The sequence below is a fragment of the Urtica dioica genome, chromosome 12 (assembly GCF_054948205.1).
Source record: "Urtica dioica subsp. dioica isolate 48M chromosome 12, U.dioica_male_clone48M_v1_H2, whole genome shotgun sequence".
NCBI classification, from domain to species: domain Eukaryota; kingdom Viridiplantae; phylum Streptophyta; class Magnoliopsida; order Rosales; family Urticaceae; genus Urtica; species Urtica dioica.
Genome location: NC_142767.1, coordinates 14,631,162 through 14,635,506, shown reverse-complemented (window position 1 = coordinate 14,635,506; position 4,345 = coordinate 14,631,162). Strand labels below are relative to the sequence as shown.

At 42.5% G+C, this 4,345-nt stretch overlaps 1 protein-coding gene across 1 annotated transcript; it reads left to right on the top strand.

The window, feature by feature from the left end:
* Positions 1-289: 289 nt before the first annotated feature.
* On the top strand, positions 290-1,195 carry LOC149379409 (uncharacterized). Its single transcript, XM_089604005.1, has 2 exons — positions 290-407; positions 708-1,195. The coding sequence occupies exons 1-2, from the start codon at positions 290-292 to the stop codon at positions 1,193-1,195; spliced, it is 606 nt and encodes a 201-aa protein (XP_089460131.1).
* Positions 1,196-4,345: the final 3,150 nt, after the last annotated feature.

Here is a 4,345-nt window from a genome sequence, read left to right as displayed (position 1 = left end):
ACACGGAGATTCGCGGTCTCTTCCGATTCATGTCCGGTCAATTCTCCGTCGCAAAGGCTCAGTAGTCTTGACCTGTATCCCCTCCCCTCACGGCGGCCGCGGCGCTCTTCCCTCCGAAGGCGGTTCTCCCTCCGACCTCCTCTTTCTCGCCGGCGGCGGCCTCGGCGACTCCTGATTTCTCTTCCTTCTCCGATCTACAATCCACTCACTGTTTCTTCTCTCTTTCCCTTCTCCTTCCTCGCCTCCTTTCCTTCTCCGTTCAAGAGGTCGTGTTATAACAGCCGATAAGATGATGCTCAGAATCAAGCGAGTTCCGACCGTCGTGTCGAACTACCAGAAGGACGACTCCGACGAGCCGAAAGTCGGAGGTTGTGGCCGGAATTGCTTCAGGACCTGTTGTCTTCCAGGTACTAATTTTTTTTGGTAATTTTGTTGTTTGGTATGCGTTTTGAGGAGTTAGGGTTAGGGATTTGTGATTTTGTTGTTTATTGTGAGTTATAATAAATTATTGAGCTGATATGAAAATACTTGAAGAATTTGAAACCATGAACAAAGTTTGTGGTTTTGATTTATTGTGTCTGATTTCGGTGAGGAGTTTGTATTTTGTGTTCATGTTCTAGCTAATCATGAAGATCTAAACTTTGTTGCTGTGATGTGTTTGGATTATAGGGTCAAAACTTCCCTTGTATGCATACAAGAAGCTTGAGAAAGTTGTGGAAGAAGACAACGATTCGCTCTCCAGGCCGTCGGAATCGCCTCTGCCCCCGCGGACCACGCCGCGTCGCACATCGGAAAAGCGAGCTCGCTCCTCCTTCTCCTCCGATCTATTCCTTACCACGCGAGCCGGGGCCGAGAGCGATTCTATCTCCCTCTCGAGGTCGCCGAGAAGCACGGCCTAGGGTTAGGGTTAGGTCCGAGTCTGAACGATCGTCGGGAAAGTCTCTCCGACGCTGTGTTCGAGATGGCCTCGGTGGCCGGAGATCACCTGAGGAGGGCAAGAGATTTGGCTCCGACGGTTCCGGCGGAGGCTCGCCCGGTTTTGTTGCCGGCGGTGGCGGCGCAGGCGGCGCTGGACGGGCTGAGGAAAGCAAACTTCGATGTTTTCGATCCGAGGCTGAACAGAGGCGTCCTCGGATCGCCTCCCTTGTGGTTTCAACTGAAATTGAAGTGGCATTCTTTGAGAGGGAAATACTGATTCCAGTTTCTTAAACTTTTTTTTTTTTTAGGGAAATTTAGTTTCTGAATTATAGAGTTTATCATCGAATTGGAGATCATATACAATTGGATGATCTGAGTTTGATTTTAAGCTTGAGGATATTTTTATTCTTGTTTGAGATATATAATTCCAGGTTGTTCTGAGTTTTGATTTCGAATATGATCTCATTGTTTAGACTTTAGATCTCCATGAAAATGGCACACTGTGTCTGGTTCAATTCAAACACGTTAATGACTAAACCAAACAATTAGAAAGAGGGAAAACATATAAAAAGAAGAGGAAAACCATTAAAACATGGGCAAAATGGTAACTACCCTGCCACGTCAGCACATTTCTGTCTAAATAGACGGAAAATTTGACAGAAGGATCAATCGTGATTTTCTCACATTCACCAGGTATCGATGCTACAGCTTTTTTCGCCGAAGGACCAAGTTGTTACACACTACATAGTCCAGGGACTAAAAATGTCATTAATTCTTGTTTATAATAATCTTAAAAAATTTAATCTTGACTGTCAAAATGTTTTTGAAAAACGTAAATTTGACTACTTTGATTACTATTTTGCTAACTAATAATTTTCAAATAATTATTTTGTACATTTTTTCCTATTATAAATCAGAGCATACACTACATGCATTTGGTGTCTTGTCAACAAAAGCTCCATCGCCAGCCGCATCGATCATCCTCTTCTCCTTTGATTGAAGGCCCTCGTAAAAATATTAGTTGGAGAGTTATTTGTTGTGATACAAGATGCTGACTCGTAAGAGTTTAATCAACTCACAATATGTATATAATGCATTATTGGTATTTTGAAAGATTTTGCATATATTCATGAAAATGAAAGCCTCCAACCTTGTAGAAAAATATTTCTAAAAAAATAAGCACTTCTTTATTCCCTAAATGAAACCCGATTGAATAAAGTAGAGTCATTATGCATGTGGCGTTGGAGAGTGAAAACAAAATGGCTGCCAATATGATCCGATGCTCACTATTCAGTGGACTTCATGCTCGAATAGACCATGTGAAATTCCATGAGGTGCTTATTGGGGTCTTTGTCGGAATGATCGCAAGACTTGAATACTATATGCAGTAACTTGTTTTCAACTAAAAATCTGTAACTTCAAAAAACATGTGTATGTTAGCAATATTAAAATAATATTGATAGAAAAAATACAAGACACATGCAAGGAAAATTAAAAAAAAAATAAACCAGAAACAGAAACAGGAAAACAAGGAAAGGTCGAGGCCCGTTTGACAGTTTCCTTGAAGCTTTTATCGCCCTCCCACGGGTGCTGGATTTCGTGAGCGAAAGCCTCCCAGTATACAACGACTTCTAGACGAGCAATGCACCACAAAACTCGGTTTCGGCGAACTAGAACCAGAGCGTCAGAACCTATCACCAGACTACAAAACAAAAACAATTTCAAAGAGAGGGAGAGAGGAGTGTTTTCGTTATGTCCAGAATGAGAGACTCGAAGGCCTTTTATAGCCGAGCAAGCAGAGGAGGTTCCGAATTTGAACCATCTAAAACGTTCAGCCATAGCCTCCAATTAATACATTAATGCTCATTACTGCTCACTAACTCTGCAGGTTTTGAACGTGAGCAGCCTTGGAAGCTCGCTCAAAAACGTCTCCTTTATTCTCCAGAATAAAGGCACGTAATGCATTTATCCCATGCAGAATAAAGTTAAGGGTAAGCCCAAAGAGCCCAAGGCCCAAGCCCAAGCCCGAGACCGAGACATTCCCGAAACCCGAAACCCGAAACCCGGGCCCGGGTCCGGGCCGGGCCCGGCCCGGCTCGGCTCGGCTAGGCGGCGGCGCTTGTGTGTGTGTGTGTGTGTGTGCGCGCGCGTGAGGGGTTAAGAGATAACCCACACACACTCTCCTCTCTTGCACTTGCTTGACCACTAAAGAGAGAGGATGGTATATAAACACTACCACAACACACTTACCCAACCCATGTGGGACTTTTGCAATTCACTTTATTTCCACATGACTAATGTGTTCTTTAAGCATACTTTGAGCATCAATTTCTCATTCATTATAGTAATGATTTTGGCAAATAAATAATCAATCTTATACCCAACGCAACGAGGAATAAGAATACGCAAGAATTAACAAATTCCGATGAGTGGACCCCACTCAAATATTAGCCACAAATCATCCATTTACTTGTAAATAAAGCTTATTATTTACTATTCTTCCAACAATCCCCCACATGAATGAAATTGTGAGACGACAATTATAAAGACACGACACGACTCAAAGTGGTGATAGATTCTACGGTTAATACCAGTATAGGATAGGTAGGTAGAGCCTTTGAACCTTCCCTCGGAAAGATATGTCATCTTTACTGACTACTCAGTAGACACGATGTCCTTGAACTGTTAGTCGTTTTGTATAAACGATAAACATATCCCCCACTGATATTTTCCTGACACAGGTTCAGTTCTCATGGTTATGTTCATTTTGGCCCTGAACATTCGTCTGGTTCTGCAAGAGTTTCTAAAGAACTAAGCCCAATTAATTCTCCTTTGAAGCGGCCCCACTTCTCTCTCACATAGGTGATTCAGTTATTAAGAGTAATCCCGCATTACTCATTCGGAATCTCAACAATCCAATTTCACAGAATCATTAAAAGCTCTAAGCTTAACCTCGTACGGGAGTCACTATTTTAATAGGAATAGGATCAGGGGTTACCCCCACAATGACCTTACTTAGCCTTTGACAATTAGGTTGTCCCTTTGAACCAAGATCTTGGGATCTCCAGTCATCATGGTTGGGTTTCCTTTGCCTTGGCTTTATTTGCCATGGGCTTCAGTCCCATTCCTTTAGATGTCTTCTCTACTTGGTCCCTATCTAACCATTTGGTTAGCGGATCCGCAATGTTCTCTTTGGACCTAACATAGTCAATACTTATGATTCCAGATGAGAGAAGTTGTCTAACGGTATTATGTCGTCGACGGATATGTCTAGACTTACCATTATACATCACACTATGAGCTCTACCAATAGCAGATTGGTTATCACAATATACACATATTGCAGGCACGGGTCTAGTCCAATCAGGAATATCTTCTACGAAATTCCTAAGCCATTCAGCTTCTTCGCCACATTTATCCAACGCAA

Coding starts and splice junctions, on each gene's coding strand:
- LOC149379409 (XM_089604005.1), top strand. CDS start 290: ATGATGCTCAGAATCAAGCGAGTTCCGACCGTCGTGTCGAACTACCAG. Junction 408..707: donor CAGGACCTGTTGTCTTCCAG/GTACTAATTTTT, acceptor AAGAAGCTTGAG/AAAGTTGTGGAAGAAGACAA.